Source organism: Sciurus vulgaris (assembly GCF_902686455.1).
Source record: "Sciurus vulgaris genome assembly, chromosome: 17".
Lineage (NCBI taxonomy): Eukaryota > Metazoa > Chordata > Mammalia > Rodentia > Sciuridae > Sciurus > Sciurus vulgaris.
Window position 1 is genome coordinate 42498449 of NC_136478.1, and position 16932 is coordinate 42515380.

The 16932-nt window shown below is 53.5% G+C and overlaps 1 protein-coding gene across 2 annotated transcripts in view; it reads left to right on the plus strand.

Moving 5' to 3' along the window:
• CHST8 (carbohydrate sulfotransferase 8) overlaps positions 1–15950 on the plus strand; it is a 119553-nt gene extending 103603 nt beyond the window's left edge. For both annotated transcript variants that reach the window (XM_079118565.1, XM_079118566.1), the window contains exons 3-4: positions 13858–13895; positions 14434–15950. In XM_079118565.1, the coding sequence (XP_078974691.1) occupies positions 13858–13895; positions 14434–15540 (1145 nt within the window). In that variant the 3' untranslated portion in view covers positions 15541–15950. The remainder of the gene's footprint in view (positions 1–13857; positions 13896–14433) is intronic.
• The last annotated feature ends 982 nt before the right edge of the window (positions 15951–16932 follow it).

Here is a 16932-nt window from a genome sequence, read left to right on the forward strand (position 1 = left end):
AAATTAGGTGATAAAAGGTTATTTTTGCTTCTGAAGTTGAAATACGTTACCATTATTTCTTATCTGCCTGGAATTAGAAAGGTTTCCGAATTACATGTTCTAAAGGTTTCATTATCAAAATTTGCCAGACTTTGTAAAACAAACAACACTTCTTTTTTTTTTTTTTTTTGCCCTGTTTTAATCAAAGATGGATAGAAGCTTTGTCTTCTGACATTGGAGGTTGCTTTTAGCATTTGGTGGAAAAAGAAGCAATATCCTTCCCGGCAGCCAGGAGCATATATTAAGGGCTCTGAGGGAGGCCCATGGAAGGGGGGCCCTGCTTTCCTTTGATTCAGAGCCGCCACTGCTACTGTCACGTGTGCTGCTTCCCTGAGCATCAGAAGAACCAGAGAAGGTCAGGGAGGTTCAAGTTTCCTGTCACTCTGACCCACAAAGTGGCATAACCAAAGGCTGCACCTTTCGCCAGGGGACTGGACAGGAGCTTGCCTGTGGCTGTGTAGCTTCCACATCTCTGGCTCGGGCTCTGACTCTCTTTCTGCTCCCCACCTGTCCAATCCCAGCCATTGCTGAACCTCGATCCTAAATTCTTTCCTCAGAACTTAAAATAGTGCCCATGGTCCATCTCCAACCCTCATGATGTACATGCTACCCGCCCCCCTTCGTGCACCATCCACACACCATCCATGTATTATCACGCTAACCTGTGAGCCATCCACACATCCATCACCTACAACCCAGGTACCATCCCACCTACCATCCTCTAGGCAGCATCTCCCGACATCCCGCTTGCCATCAGAGTGGCCCCCAGTGCCACTGCCTCCCTGCCTCCTCGTCACTGTACCATTGCATCTATCATGGAAAACACCCCTTGACAAATGACCCCCACCCCATCCAAACCTCCCAGGTAAATGGGCCCTGAGCCAGGGCTGGGAGTGCATACCTGGGAATGGATTACTTTCCACCAGCGTCCTGAGTCACCCGGAACCATGAGCTCTTAGGGACACACTGTCTTTTCTAGATGGCATTCTAAGCTAGGGAGCTCTTCCAAGGATACCTCTCTCTGCCACCAGATGAGTTCTGCTGAGATGAGTAGATCTGGGCCTGAAACTTGACCCCAGTCCCACCTCCTCCTATCCCCCTGCCCTCTGTTTTCAGTGCCAAGGCCAAGACTAACTTCACCGAGGAGGCGTTTCATGCTCTCAAAGACTTCTGGCCAGAGCTGAGTGGGCTCTATCCAAATCTGTTATGGAGATAAACCCTGAAAATGATTTCAGTCCCTCTGAGCTCTTCCTCTGCAGGGCAGGGTTCTGATTTCCAGGAATCACTGTCTGCCAATCACCTGAGTGAGAGATGCCACCCCTGGAGACACCTATCTGCAGCCTGTCCTCGTTCACCCAGGGAGCTCGGCCTTGCAGAGCCTTCCTAGCCTGGCCTGGCCTTGCATCTCTCACTTGGGGATGGAACGGGTACATGGGCTAAAAGCTGGAAACAACATTCTCAGGACGTTTGTCACCATGTGCTGCCCTTGGAGCCCAGGACAGTGCCTTCCTAGGGATTTCTGGCTTTTGCAAAATCCCTGCCATCTCCAACCACCAATCCTCACAAAAGCCTTGCGGCATTCAGAGCCTTCTGATGCCCCCATGGAAGCTCTCCACCACCTGATGCCACCTGTGTCCTGTGCTCACCCTGCCCCCAATATGTGCCATTACCCAGCAGCCCCTCATTCTGCAATCAACTCTCAAACAGCAAACACGCGAGTCGCCATTATATGCATCCCCCGTGTGATTCATTGCCATCATCACAATATTTTGTTTGGAGCTGTAAACCTCCAGACATAAATCAAGTCATTAGAAGGAGTGACGTTTAATCCTGCAGAAGATGCTGCGGTGGGCTGAGCAGCTCTCTCCCTCAGCTCTGGAATCATTAATTCTGGAGAGGACGGCCCCACCCGCACCTACAGGGGCAGCTTCTCACCTCCACCACACACAGTCATGGAAAGCCAAAGATGCAAGCTAGGCTGCTTTTGTTTCCTGGAACAGCACATTTCTTGACTGCAAAGAGATGCCCCAAACACCTGCCTAGTGATCTAGACTGGGGTCTTAATTCCTCTGGAAATGCAGGCAGTCGGGAGGGGCCGCCCCTGTGCCTGTGATCGGCTTGCACTAGTTGGATTTCAAAGGAAGCAAGAAAACAACTCAGAATATCTTTAACGCTCCTTTCACGGTGACCCTAGCCACCCTACGTTCAGCCACTACATGGGGAGCATATTCTATTTGCAAAGCCAGCCGGGTCTAATTTCCAGAGCTTTGCCAGATGTGCAGGCAGAGGCTGAGAAGAGACTCACTAAACCCTGGAAGAAATATTCAGGGACTTTGAACAGCATCTTCCAGGGACCCCAGCAGCCCCTCTCCCCATCCCCAGGCAAACCCTGGCATTGGTGTGTCTGCCTTTGAAGGCTTCTCCCCAAAATGCTGGGGCGGAAGAAGACTGGGGATCTGGGCTGAGGGATTTCCTTGGAAGACCTTGGCACATTCTAAGTACACATGACAAGTGTGAAAATTCTGGATGACATTTCCAGTGTTTGGTTTTACTTGATGTTCTTGTGCTCAGAGTTAATGAGGGTGGCATTATGCTCCCATGTTGGCGTGCTTCAAGGAAGTTGAAAGTCCCCAGGCTGCATCATACGGTTTGTGTCCATGCTATTTCCAAAGCTGAGGCATGTGGCCCAGAACTGGATAAGGGACACTCTTTTCACCCAAGCTCAGTACTGTTTCCAGCTGAGAGTGGTACCTGCAGGTGTTTCTCAGGTCTGCATCTAGGTTCAGGGTGGCTTTCGCTTCCACTGGCTCCTCCATCTCCCTAGACCTTCTTTCTCTGTGGAGGATACTGGCAGCATGCTGGGGAGGGGCCCCCAGATAGTTCTCTCACCTTCGCCCTTTATACCCTTGACTCACCAAGCCCTCCTGACGGGTGATTCCACAAAATCTACCCTCCCTCTCTCCCCACTCCTCTCCCAAGTTCAGGCCCCAGCACTCCTCACGCACATCAAGCTGGGTCACAATCCTAATCCATTTTCCTGCCTCCTTTGGGCCTCACTCATGTCCAGCTGTTTCTGAAGCACTTCCAGAATAACCTTTGAGCCTTGGAGGCCCCTTCCCTGACTCCTCCCTTAACTCAGCCATGCTGTCTACGTGGCAGGACTGGTCACCGCTAATCACTGGACTGGGTGCTACAGTGCATGGGCCTGTGGGTCTAGGTGTAAGTGAATGATGTGGGCATGTAGCCCAGCCCCACTGGAAGGTGCTCCCCATGATGGTCTGGAGCCACCATGGTTAGTTCACTAGCCCTGGCAGATTTTGCTGCTGGTTGGAAGAGTTCTGCTAGTTATGGAGGGTTGGGCTATGCAGAGCAAGGAACGGCTGGCCATCCAGAAGGGAGAAGTGGGCTCTTGCCCTGGTGTCCAGAAAAGGTGGTTTTCCCATAGCCAGTCACTGCCAAGTCCATGGTTGGCATCTGTACTTGAGGGTCTCACCTCCTAGAGAAGCCAGTCAAATCCTCAGACCAGAGGTTTCCTGAGCTGCTGTTGCCCCAGCCCTTGACTGACTCCACTCCAAGTTCCAGGCCTTGTCCTGGAACATTCCCCTCTCCTCTCAAATTTGGACTGCAGTTATCCAGAATCTTGGTAGGAAATATCCAGACTGACACCCCCTCAGCTCCCACAACCCTCCTCAAGCACTCCCAGCAACTTCTGACTTTACCCTTGCAATTTGCCACCTGCCAGAGGCTCTGTTCTGTACAGGGGCACACAGGATGACCCCTGAAGCTGCTCCTCAATACTTTTGGGATGCGGAGAGGACACTGGAGACAGGAAGGGCCTGGAGCTGCAATTGCCCATCCTTGGTGCATGAGTCAGGACTGGGATAGAGGGGCTGCTGCCTAGACTCCGGGAGCCCTCTGGGTACAATCAGTGGACAGTGCATGGCCATCTGGGGAGCCTTGCCAAGGAGCACAGCATCCCTCCCTGAGCCTCTGGGCAGCCTGTTTCAGTCCCGCCTGCAGACCCCCTACTCTCCCCAGGGGGGTCTGAAGTGCTTCCCCCAGGATGGAGCGGCCTGCAGCGGGGGGAGGGAGTGCACTTCAAAGAAGCATCAGCTAAGGCAGATTTACTTTCGTGGCTCTTCAGGCTATCACAGGCAACAGCTGTGACAGGTCTGACAGCCACAGGCCAGCTCAGTAATTGACGCTGCAGCCAGAACGACACATCCCGAGGCCACAAGAGCTGGACAGATCATTATCTTTCAGTTGGGCCACCATGGTAATGAGGCTGCCCCCACTGGCTGCCTCCAGTGGCCGGACTCCGTTCCAGTGAAGGCTGCGCTGCTATGCCCAGGGTGCCTGCCACGGGCTGGGCTGCTTGGTGTTGCTGGCACTTTTCTGGCACATCGGCAGCCTCAGGCCCCCTCAGGACTCTTATTTTTATTTTCTAGTAGCCCCATTGCAAGAATTTGCCATTATTTGAATCACATTGGGCCCCTTCCTGCAGCACTGACTGGAGGACAGTCACCAGGGACTCTGTCCCTCAGACAGGAGGAGTCATTACATATTTTCCATTTGACACACTAGGCACAGCACAGCACTGCAAAGCAGTGGCTCTCCATGGGCCCCAGAGAAAGGCAGAGCTCAGGTCCAGGTCCCAAACCTTCATCTTGCTTTTTTCAACACCCTACTCTCTCTCTCAGAAGTGCTGGTCCCAGGCCCTCCCCAGCCACAGCCACGCTGTCCGGTCAGCCTTGGCTCATCTCCTGGTTCCCCTTCCTCCACCTGCCTCTGGATCTCTGCACTTGGGCGATCCATAGACATCCCGAATTCAACAGGAGCCTGCCATCTTCGCAGGAAGTGGTACCGACTGCTAGAGTCAGAAACCGGAGTCTTCCTCGCCCTGCTCCCAGCTGGTGCTGAGGCGAGCTAGAGCGGGGTCGCACTGACCACAAGGGCGGAGCTTCTGTGTGGAGCTTCTCAGCTTGAAACCTGCCCCCTCGAGGGAGTCTACACACTCCAGAAATCAGCAAGCACCACAAAGCAGGCTCCTCCGGTCCCTGCCACCCAGGGAGCCAGTTGTTGGACATTTGCCAGCACGGCTCTATACTGATGACCCCTCCTCTTCACGTCTTCCTCCTCTTTCTTATTATCATCTGGGGCCAGGCCTGTGACAATGACAACATCTCCTAACCTATCTTGCTGCTTTATCTTCTCTGCTGTTCGTCTCAGAATGCCCAAGTGTCCAGAAAAGGTGGTTTTCCCATAGCCAGTCACTGCCAAGTCCATGGTTGGCATCTGTACTCACCCACTAGAGAAGCCAACAAAATCCTCAGACCTGAGCTTTCCTGAGCTGCTGTTGGTCCTTAAATTCAAAGTAACTCCATAGTGAAGCCCTTCCAGACTTCCCTGGACCTGAGGACATAGTCTAGTGCCTTTGCTGAGGCTGTACTATGGCCCTTCCTCACTAGCCAGTCTCCATGCTCCTTCCTGTCTTTTTCCGATACCTATCTATCCCTTCATCTTATGAATCTCACTGTCATGGTGCAAAGCCACCAAACTCTGCCAGGAATGTCCTGTTCATTTCCCTTGGATGCCAACTGTCACAATCCTTAGGTGATATCACCTGAGGACTGGACTGGCTGATGTTGCCTGCTGTGGCCTCCAGCACATCAGCACACATGGAATTGCTGGCCAGCGACTCACTTCTTGACCAGGTTGTAAATCCCATGTGGGCAAGAGCCCTGACTATCCCATTCATGGCTAAGATACTGTCACCAGTGCCTTAGACACTGCCTGACCCCTACAGGTGCCCATCTGTATTGAATAGATGAACCAATGGCACTGAACTTCATGACTCTCCTGCCATGGGGGAATCCAGGGTGGTGGGCCCGCTACTGATTGAGCTGCCAGTCATTGCCTGGGAGGCAGAGATGGGGAGTGCCAGGGGCAACACGGTCTTGCCAGTTGCTTCATGAAGTTCATTTTTGCTCATCTGCTGCAGTATTCACTAACTCCTGCTTGTGCTTCCTGGCCCATGCATGTTGAAGAATAAACGGAGGAAAGAAAAGGCATGGCCTGCTCTAAGCCATGTGCTGTGAACTCTCAGAGACGACGTGGGGACGTGAACATAGACGAATTCCCCACCTAGTACATGCCATGTCACATGCAGCAGAAAGCATGTGCTTTGAAGCACAGATGTGCACAGCGATGCATCCCCTCAGCATTTGTGATACAACAGATCCCAAGACATACAAATCCAATTTTCTCAGCACAAGTGCAAATGGTACAATGCATGGCACGTGCGTGCTAGGGATATGCATACCCTGAATGTGGACAGAAGCACTGTGAAACAGCAGCTGTGGACCCCTCCCTGTCTGCAGGGGTCCATGCTATACATGGACATGCTCAGGACTCCCCTCCCTCCACCCACTGACGGGCAGGTGGGTGGGTGTGGGGTGGGTGGGACAGCTGTTGGGTTCGCGGACCCGCTAACCGGCTGGCTGGTTGACTGACAGGCGGCTGCAATGCTCGACTCTTTGACAGCTCCAAGGGAATTCACAGCCAGGACTGAGCTGACAGGGAACTACCCAGTTGAATCGTGGATCCTAATCACAGAGGCGAGGGAATGAAATCGCTAAACAAAACAAGTAACCGTCAGAGCCATCAGGTGCGCATCAGCCTGAAACAGGAATATTCCTGATTCCCTCCCCTGCTGACACATCCCAGAGTCCTTGTGCTGGATGCAGGAGCTGGGCTCAGGGAAACTCAGCTAATTCAAAGGGATCCAGGGTATCAGAACACCGGAAATGGGCAGCTTCCATCCAGTGGAAACGGTGCCCATTGCTCTACCTTATTTCATTTGCTGGTTGGTGAACTTGCAAGATGGGTGTTTTAGCCCATTTTACAGATGAGGAAACAAATTCAGTGAGGTTGAGGATTGAGTTCAAGGTCTCTGTCTCTCTGATATACTGACTGCTCATTAAAAGCCATGACTCAGTGTAAACTCTCCCAACAAAGGAAGAAGAAGCCCTGATCTGAAGCAGAGGTTGGGAATCACTGTATGATCCTGCTGTGGTTTCACAGTGTCTATCCAAGATTCATGTGTTGGAAACTTACACCCCAAATCCATATGTTTGATATTTGGAGGAGGGAATTTGAGGAGATACTTGGGGCTAGATAAGGTCATGAGGTTGAGAGCCCCTTGATGGGATTAGTTGCTTTCTAAGAAGAAGAGAGACCTGAGGTTCAAGATCTTACCTTCTCGCCACATGATGCCATCCGCCATGTTGACACATGCAGCAGAGGGCCCTCACTAATGTCAGTGCCATACTCTTGGACTTCCCAGTCTCCAGAACTGTGAGCCAAATAAGTTTTTATTCCTTACAGATTTCCCAGTCTTGGGTATTCGGTTATAGCAACAGAAAATAGTCATAAGAAAGGCCCCACTATGACTAAGTATAGTCATCGCAGAGCAATTGGACAAAGTCCACTGCAGAGACCACAATGTGAGGCTCCAGGGTAGAGGCTATTATAGGGGCAACCACTGCACTTCCCTGGGATATCTGGCCTGACCCACCTCCCACAGGTCCATGCATTGATCACAAAGCCACCTTCAGGATCCAGGTCAGCTGACACCTGTGTCCAAGGCAGCCCTGCTTCCTGGAACCTCATTTACAAGGACACCAGCTGCTTCTGTGTCCAGGGCAGCCAGGGTGGACATGACCATGACAGATCCAAGTCTCTAGGCTATACCCTGGGAACCTAGCAGAGAATGTAATAAGTTGCATTTTCCTGTGAACACTAGAGAGAATTGAAGGTCCTTTAGTGAAGCTTCTTCCTTCCAAATGTTGTGCCTGGAGTCCTGGCTGCCCTCTAATTGCTGAGTGTATCGATCTTCAGTTTTGCATCTCATCTACATACATTAGCAATTTGCTCAGATGAAGGTAGCTATTCACTGTAAGGAGTCAGAGGCCCATGGGGTCAGTTTGCCCCTCTCCCCTGGACCAGCAGAGACTCGAAATGGCAAGGCCTGGGTTGGTGGGAAAAGAGCAAAAGGAGGGATCTCCACAAGAGAAGGCCCACTCAGGAGCAGGCCCTGAACCAGCGTGCCTCAGAAGGCAACAGAAGGCAGCCAGCTGGGGATGTCCAAGGTCAAGGGGAGCAAGGGTTTCCTGGGTACCCAGCCAGGGTTTGGGTTAGACAGATCCCTCAGCTTGCTTGGGCTGCTCCTGTCTGCATCTGGCCACCCAGGCTGGCACCTGCCACCCACACATGCAGGCCCCTCCCAGGCTGCCAGGGGTAGATAACTCCAGCCAGAACCCCAGCCTCAACTTCCACAGGGAGAAGCCTAACACCCACCCACCTGCAGCACCTGCTGTCAATCTAGGCAGCATCTGCCTGGCCAGAGGTATTTAGTGAGCTCCTGCTACATGCCAGACATTGTGTCAGAATGACATAGATAAGTATAGTCCACCCAGAAGAATCCATCGTCACTGATGCAAAGACCCAATTCAGCAGGGGAAGTAGTTCTTCACTTCCTCCTCGCTGTTCCTGCCCTGCCCTTGGAATTCTCTAAAGTCCCCTGAAATCACATCACCCCCTTGTTCTGGGTTGATCTTGTCTCTCCCCTCAACCACAATGATGCAGTACCCATAACCCAACGTCCAGTACCCATAACATGGATCTTACCAGGTCTTCACACCAGGGAATCAAATTAAAATGAGGTCATCAGCATGGCTGCATTCCAGTGTGACTGGCATGCTTATAAGAAGAGGAGAGAAACACACATGAGAGCAGACAGTCACATAGAGACAACGGTGGAAGCTGAACTCAGGCTGCCACGAGCCAAGGAATCCTCAGCTGACAGAATCTGGAAGGGCAGGGAAGGATCCTCTTCTAGAGACTTCAGAAGGAGAATGTGACATAATACTTTTTGATTTGAGTTGCCTGGTTTGTGATACTTTGTTACTTCAGCCACAGGAAATGGAGACACCTTCTGTCACTGTTAATTGTATGTGCTGACTTGGCTAAGCCACGAGACACAGCTTTTTGGTGTAATTGTTGTTGTAAAAGTATTTCTTAGATGTGATTAGCATGTGCATCCGTAGTCTATGAGGACAGCAGAGAGCCCTCCATAGTGTGGGGGGCCTCACCCAATCAGTTGAAGGCCTGAAGAAAAAAGATTGAAGCTCCCCGAGGAAGAAGGAATTCTGCCTCCAAACTGCCTTTGAACTTGAACACTAGCATCAGCTTTTCCCTCCATCTCCAGCCTGCTGGCCTGCCCTGCACATTTCAGTCTGCCAGCCCCAATCACTTGAACCAGTGATTCCTTCTACTTGCCATCTGTCACCCTTAGTGGGCCCTGGCATCGAAGATCCAGACTTCCGCGAGGTACCCAGCAGGTCTCTCTTTCCTCTCCTCTCCTCTTCTCTCCACATATCTCCTATTTCTGCGGAACTCTAGCAAATACATCCCTCGTTCTGAAACCTTCCCCACTTCCTATGGAGTGGGGCCTGGTGGTTCCCTTGGGGTTTTCTCCTCTGAGCCCTGGGGGGCGGGGGTAGCACATCCACCTGGCAGCCTTTTCCTGCTGCCAGCATCTTGCACCTGGGTGGGCACCCCCACAGCTTCTCACTGAGGTGTGAGTCGCAGGAACCTTCTAATTGTGACTTAGTAAGAGCAGAGCAGATGCCAACAACCTCCACGGCTCAGGCATCAGCCTCCTGTCCCAGCCCTGCCACTGCCAGGGCACCTGGGCTGCTCCGACTCAGGATCATGCACACATAAGGAACCAAGCTGTAACTGGGGACTCACCTCCAGGGTCTCCCCTGGCCTGGGGCCAGCCTGAGCCAAGGAAAGCGGCAGAAACACCTGGAAGTCCCCTGGCCTGTGGGTCAGTATAAGTGGACATATGAGTGGACAGTGCTGATGAATGTGGAGGAGCCTGCCACACAGAAGATTCAGGACATGGAAAGTGGCCAGGGAATCAGCTCAACCAGGAAACTCCAGGAGAACCAGGAGCCATAAGCCAAACTCCACACAGGCAGGAACTGGGGATTGGCACCTACGGATCTCTCTCCTGCCTGTCCCTCTCAAAGAGTAACATCTTCAGGACAGCTTTGCACCCCAGGCCACAGTGTTTGAAGTGGCAGGACCCCTCTCACCAATGCCCGTCAGGGTTATGAGGTTGGGATTTGAACAAGCAGAACAGCTGTCCCTGTTCTCAAATGTGACCCACCTGGGGCAGAGGGAGGTCAGTGGGGCATGAGGCACTTCCAGCCCTCGGCTCCTTGTTCACCCCAGTTGGTGTGGGGTGTCTACACAATCTGACCAAAAGGCTGGACCCCAACTGCCACTTGGAGTCACCCTGGGCATCAGAGATTGGGGCTTCTTGTGATACCCACCAGGTCTCTCCATGTCTCTGGAGAGGAGCGGGCAAAGGACCCCTCTCCCCAACAGCCCAGTGCTGGTGAAGCCCCTCCCAGCTGTGCCCCAGGCCCAGCTGCCCATCCTCATCGGCCCTCACCTCGCTCTCACAGGAAACCAGGAAGGTTTTCAGCCCGGAGAAGAGAACCTTTAGCCGACAAAGAGTTCACAGCATGGAGCACACACTTGGCAGTGCCCATAACTCACTCCCGGTTTATTCTCTCCGCTGCTGGCTCTTACCCTATCACCTGTGTTTCAGCCACTCTGCAAACGTCATCTGTCCCGAAAGAGAAAGTGGTTGTTTATTTCTTAGTGTGGGGGGAGACGGAACTCCCTTACAGATTTTTAACATTACATGAGAGGAGTGGCCAGGTGACCCAGACACTGAGAGTGGAGTAGGTATGCGGCTGACCTAGGGTTCTCCTGTCTCTCTGTTGATGGTGGGGATGGGGGAGGGGCAAGGCAGCACCTGGGACACTGGGTGGAAGAGGAGGCTGGGGTCCTAGCTTGTGTTGGTGCTCAGCAAGCCAGTGGGGGGTGTTTTGTTTTGTTTTGTTTTGGTTGGGGCAGGTTAAAATCCACATGGTGTTCTGTTTAGGGACTTGGGAGGGGCTGGCGGGTTGAAGTGCTGCCTCTTGTCCACTTAAGTCTCCCGTAGCACTGGTATCAGTCCTCACAGAGCATCAGAGCAGCAGGGTCCACTGTCCTTCCGTGGGCTCTCCATAGAGTTGTCCAGCAAAAGAACAGAAGCAGACCCCAGATTTAAGACACCCAGGGTCCCTGGGTTTGGCGCCCAGAACTGAAGGTGGTCTTGGCTTCAGCCTTTATCTGAGCAGTGTGTGGAAAAGCAGCTTCCTAAGTGGAAAAAGTGGGGACTCCAAGCTCTTGGCAAGTGGGGACATCCTCTACATTTCTTTCCTCAAGCTTCTGTCTGTTCGGAGTTAGGGTTCACCTTTGCCTAGTGAGCACACAGCTTAGGGCACCCTCGCAGGCTCCACATAACAGCTGTTCTGGTCACAAGGCCACTTTCTTTTCCCAGAGGGCACCTACAGAGAGGTTGGCTTGGTGGGCAGACGTGGCCAAGGGGTCAGTAGACTCACTCAGGTCTGAGCTCTGTCTAACAGCAACTTTCCCTCCAGCTCATGCTAAGGGCTCTAGCCCGCCTCAGAGTGGGCCAACCGTGGAAATGACCTTAGGCTCAGAGTCCGGCCGTCCAGGAGACACCCTTCTGTCCAGTCGGCAAGATGGACTGGAACAGGCCCCACAGCTGTGGGGGCTGCAGCCTTGATAAGGACATCCAGCTTCCCTGACTGGCAGGATGTCTTTGGAAGTGGCTCCTCAGCCCCACTCTTGGCCAAATCTAGCGTGACTCATTTGCTCCAGAAAAGGAATATAAATAAGCGCCATCACACCTTGACAAGTTGACAGGAGTGACAAGCAGGGTAAATTCCCATATCTGAGACTCTGAGGAGGAGAGGTGATTTAGCAGACCCAGCTGCCATCACCAGAAGAAAATAATTAAGGAAAGCCGGTAGTGTAGAGGAAAACCGAGCGGCTGCAGCAGGTCCCTTCTGGTGAAGAGATCTGTCATGGCGGGCTGCAGGAGAGAACCCTCACATGCCAGAGGAAAAACAAACTCTGGCCACTCAAGCTGGAGACAGCTGCAGAGATGGGATGAGGCAGATGGGGGTGGCTAGGGAGGGGGGAAGCAGGCTCTGGGGCTGAGAGGGGGACACTGGTGGGGGGCTTAAATCTAAAAGGCTCCCCTCAGGCCAAGCACCCACCACTCACACCAGTTCCACATAAGGCACACTCACATGCACATGATACAGACACACACACACACACACACACACACACACACATGGGAATGGCCAGGAAGATAGCAAACACTGCCTTTGCCCTGGGAAAGGCACACCCTTGTTCCCAGCCTAAAGGGGATCAGCAGAAGGCAGAGAACACGCCCAAATTCTGCTTTGGTTTCCACCTCTCTTGGGACTTGATGAAGGTTCCAGAAAGCTCAGGGAATTTTAGGTTTTTCCACTCACAGGTGACCTTTGCCCCTGCCCCACACTTGCTTGCTAATAAATGAAGATGTGTGGGCACAGCCTCAGACTGATGAAGTCAAGGTTATAGCACTGGGTGGATCTAATTTGTACCCTGTGGGGAAATCTGCAGGTCAGGGAAGACCTAAATGCCCTCTTGCCAGCTGGGCTCCAGCCATTGGACCTCTGCCCAGTACACAGAGATGGCTGGGGAAGTGCTGGACCATCAGAACAACCCCCTTCCTGCCCCAGGCAGCAGCCAGGACTTGGTCAGGTGTGGCCAGGCACAGAACTTTCTGGAAGTTCCACCTCTCTGCTTGTTTAGGGGGTGGCAACTTATGATTGTGACTGAGGCTTTTGACACAAATGTCCACTCATGTGGCACAGGAACAGGAAAGAACCCCTGACACCCCATTGGTTAGGCAGGGATTAGAAAGGTGACCCAGAGTGGTGCATGGACTTCCCCAAAGGGAAATCTCCTGAGCTCCCAATACCTTCCCTGCAAACAGACCAAACATGACATGAAGCAAAATCCTCTCTCTGGCCAGAAGTTCACCACACCAGAGTTTGTCAACCTGAACTGTTCTGGCTCAGTCCAGGTGAGGGGTCTCCTGGTGAGCAGGGGGAACATTCCAGTACTTGGTCAGTGATGTGCAAACCTCTCTCCCTCTTCCCCAAGTCACCAGCAAGTGTTTGCTAGGCAATCACTCTAAGCCTGGGCTCCATGCAGGAGGAGACAAGATGAGCCAGATATGGTATCTTCCCACCAGAGTCTCAGACACAGCTGAGAAGATCAAAATCACAAAGTGAATGCCAAGGTCAGGGAACTTCTCAGAGCAGGAGGAGATGGAGTGTGTTCCATCCCAAAGCCTGGGTGTGGGCCAGGTGTGAGTGCTGATGTGTTATATTCCAATTACAGAGAAGCCACATCAACTAGGACCAAGATGTGGCTAACAGGGTGTGCAGAGAGGATGGACAGAACTTTCTGAACAGTCCTTTTCCTGTGACTTAATGACAGGGTGGGGTGAGGTGAAAGGTGGTCTGTGAGAGCCCTGAATTCCACTGGGCAGGTTTGTGGGCTTACCTGGGCTGCTACCTTCTAGGTCCCATCAGGAGGCGAGATGCAGACAAGTGAGCATCAGCAGGGACGATTCTTTGCTGCACCCCTATTTCCTGTGTGGTTAAAGGATGGAGGAAGTCTACACTGCCCTCAGAACTACCTTTTCCCAGAGTCCACTCCACGATCCCTCCAGCTTGGGCATCCACAGACAAGAGCCTGTAAGCAGGTCCTGGGAGCCATGTACTACTTCTGCTGCTAATACTGCCCTTTCCTCTGCTTGCTTTCTAGGAATAAAGTTCAACATCAGACCACAGCAGCCCCACAATGTAAGTTCTGAGAGTCAGATAAATCTCAGCATATACAGTCTGGAGAAAGTTGGGGAAAGCAGGGAAAACAATTGTTTGAAGCTGATGTAGAATCCATTCTTGGAAAGAAAAATGTGTCCACTTCTTTCCAGGAGCCTTGGGAACAAAGCACAGGGCTTTGGGTTCATGAATTTCCCTGTCCTGTTAGATGGCTCCTTTGGACCATGCTAATAGACACGGTAAATCTGAGCCAGGCTCTTTCAGAAGGCTTTCCCTGCCACCTGTGGTCAAGTGGAGGTTTCTGGGAGGACTACGCCATCTTGTGGTAGACATGACACTTGCACCTCAAATCCTACCCTTTGGCCATACCATGGGCAGCTAGGTGTGGGACCAGGACTCAGACAGGAGGGTCACACCTACAGTATCAGTCTGTCTCCCTCTCCCTCACCTCGAATCACAAAGGGTCAGAAACAGCTGCTGTGAGGAAGGCATGGTTTGGGTGACCCTTTGTATTCAGCTTTCCGTTCTACCCTGGTAACTATTTCTCTTCTTGTCCCAGGACCACCCGCTGGGCAGTTCCCAGGATGGTGACTTGAAGACATTCACAGAAAGGGTCATCCGAGACTTGTCCAGTCGGACCCCAAGGGACCTCCACATGAGGGTGCCTGACCAGCCTCAACCGCACCCCAAGACGGGAGCCCAACTGCGACTCCTGCAGCGCCGACGCCGTCTGCTTATCAAAAAAATGCCAGCTGCGGTGGCCATCCCAGCCAACAGCTCATCGGAGACCTTTGTTCGGCTGGGAACCCAAGCCCTGGACAGCCACTGGCTTGGCCTGCACCAGAGCCAGCAGGAGCGCAAGCGGGTGATGCAGGAGGCTTGTGCAAAGTACAGGGCGAGCAGCAGCCGCAGGGCCATCACGCCCCGCCACGTGTCGCGCATCTTCGTGGAGGACCGCCACCGTGTGCTCTACTGCGAGGTGCCTAAGGCAGGTTGCTCCAACTGGAAGCGGGTGCTCATGGTGCTGGCCGGGTTGGCCTCATCCACTGCGGACATTCAGCACAACACGGTCCACTACGGGAGCGCCCTCAAGCGGCTGGACACCTTCGACCGCCAGGGCATCCTGCACCGCCTCAGCACCTACACCAAGATGCTTTTTGTCCGTGAGCCCTTTGAGAGGCTGGTCTCAGCTTTCCGTGACAAGTTCGAGCACCCCAACAGCTACTATCACCCTGTCTTTGGCAAGGCCATCCTGGCCCGATACCGGGCCAACGCCTCGCGAGAGGCCCTGCGGACTGGCTCTGGTGTGCGGTTCCCGGAGTTCGTCCAGTACCTGCTAGACGTGCACCGACCCGTGGGCATGGACATCCACTGGGACCACGTCAGCCGGCTCTGCAGCCCCTGCCTCATCGACTATGACTTTGTGGGCAAGTTCGAGAGCATGGAGGACGATGCCAACTTCTTCCTGAGCCTCATCCACGCTCCACGCAACCTGACTTTTCCGCGGTTCAAAGACCGGCACTCGCAGGAGGCGCGGACGACAGCCAGGATCACCCACCAGTACTTTGCCCAGCTCTCGGCCCTGCAGCGGCAGCGCACCTACGACTTCTACTACATGGACTACCTGATGTTCAACTACTCCAAGCCCTTCGCAGACCTGTACTGAGGGGCGGGGCCCACCCCTGGCCGGCCCCGCCCACTCACAGGCGCTGGGGCATCCCACTCTCCTTGGTTCCTCATCCGGGACCCAAGATGTACTCACAGCATAGGGGTTCTGAGAACCGAGGAGCCGAGTCTCGGGGATGCAGCAGGCCTGTGGGAAACACAGGCTGCTGGCCTTGGATGGGGACCCTGACCCATAGCCACTTCCTAACTCCTTGACTGAAGGAGATGCCCCACGGGCTCAGTCAAGAGCTACCATGACCAGGGAAGTCTGAGGCCCAGAGGATGAGGGCCCCAGCGGTGAGGGATTTCCTGCAGTCCCTTCGCCATTGCCTTGCACAAACCACATGGTTTGCAGCTTTTCTATGACCCGGGGGGGGGGGGGGGGGGGGCGGAGAATAAAGCACATGGTTTTCAGAGCAGCTGTGTCTCCTCTACGTGGTGGTGTGGGAACACACGGACTTTCCCCTTGCTTTCTGGAGTTCTTTCTGCCTCTTAGGACAGCCTGAGCCAAGCATCTGCAGGCCCTGGTACAGGGGATCCTTGGGCAGAGTCATCCCAGATGGGAGGAGATAGGCCTGTCCCCACAGAGGCCCACTGGGATCCTTTCTTGTCATTACATCTTGCAGTGGGCCCTCTGAGGGCTGCTAGAGCAGTGGCAAGCTCTCTGTAAGCTGCTGATTAGGGCTGCCGCTGGGGTCCATGGGGCACGGGGTGTGGTTCTCCATTGGGGAGTGTTGCCACCCCAGCCTTCTGAATCTCTGGGCTAGGCAGGGCTTTGGCCTAGAGTTTTCACCTACAGACCCCTGACTCTGCCCATGACACTTGGCCCCATTTACCTGACAAGACCACCTTAGGGCTGCCAGAATTGCCCATGCCTGGTTGAAGCAGTTCTGGGGGAGGAGAGGGAAAACTATAGAAGAAACTACTCCAGAAGGATGCATTTCACACCAGCAATGGTTCTGAGATTATCAAAAGTCAGGGCGATGCTGGAAAGGTCTCAGAGGCAGTGTTTGTTGGGGCTTAGGGTGTGGGTGTGACTGTGCAGTGTTTGGACTTCATTGGTAACCCCGGGGGATGCACTGCCTGACTGTGGGGGTCTCCCTGTCTGTCAGTCCGTGTCTGCCAGGAGCCTCTGCCCACCCTCCCGAATCTTTCTGCGGGTGTATTCGCAGTCCCTTCCAGGAGATTGCTCCCAATCTGTTCCCACTGGCCTGGAGAGATCCTGCAGATCCTAGGAGGACGGATGCCATGGGGGAAGCGGAGCTGGATTCCAGCCAGGCTCACACTGGCATCTCCCTTTCTGCCTCTGCTGTGGGCTCTGAACCCTTGCCCAGGCTGAGCAAGGAGCTGAGGCTCCTTCCTGCCCCCTCAAGTCCACGTCCACCCAGGAGCC